This window comes from Eimeria mitis, genomic scaffold (genome assembly GCF_000499745.2).
Source record: "Eimeria mitis Houghton genomic scaffold, Emh_scaff4677, whole genome shotgun sequence".
NCBI lineage: Eukaryota > Apicomplexa > Conoidasida > Eucoccidiorida > Eimeriidae > Eimeria > Eimeria mitis.
In genome coordinates this window covers 1,258-1,557 of record NW_013572982.1, presented here as the reverse complement: position 1 = coordinate 1,557, position 300 = coordinate 1,258, and the positions used below count along the sequence as shown (strand labels likewise).

At 37.3% G+C, this 300-nt stretch overlaps 1 protein-coding gene across 1 annotated transcript in view; it reads right to left on the bottom strand.

Annotated features, from left to right (window-relative positions):
- Nucleotides 1-115: 115 nt before the first annotated feature.
- The window catches only part of EMH_0076980 (uncharacterized protein), a gene marked incomplete at both ends in the record, with an annotated part of 1,119 nt that continues 934 nt past the window's right edge, over nt 116-300 (bottom strand). The window contains one exon of the mRNA XM_013499790.1: nt 116-234. Coding sequence (XP_013355244.1) covers nt 116-234 — 119 coding nt within the window. The remainder of the gene's footprint in view (nt 235-300) is intronic.

Sequence of the window (300 nt, the reverse complement as noted above, 5' to 3'; positions counted from 1 at the left end):
TATTTATATTTATATTTATATTTATATTTATATTTATATTTATATTTATATTTATATTTATATAAAAACAAATTAAAATAAAAATAAATAAAAACAAAAACAAAAAGTATGTGGCTCACGCCAGCTTCGGTTTCTTTATATTGCTGCTGCTGCTGCTGCTGCTGCTGCTGTTGCTGTTGCTGCTGCTGCTGCTGCTGCTGCTGCTGCTGTCTCCCTCATCGAGCTCGTGTTTACCTAGGGGGGGAACGCATGCAGCAGCAAGTGCTGCTATTTTCTCTGCGGTTGCTGCTTCTTCTGCTG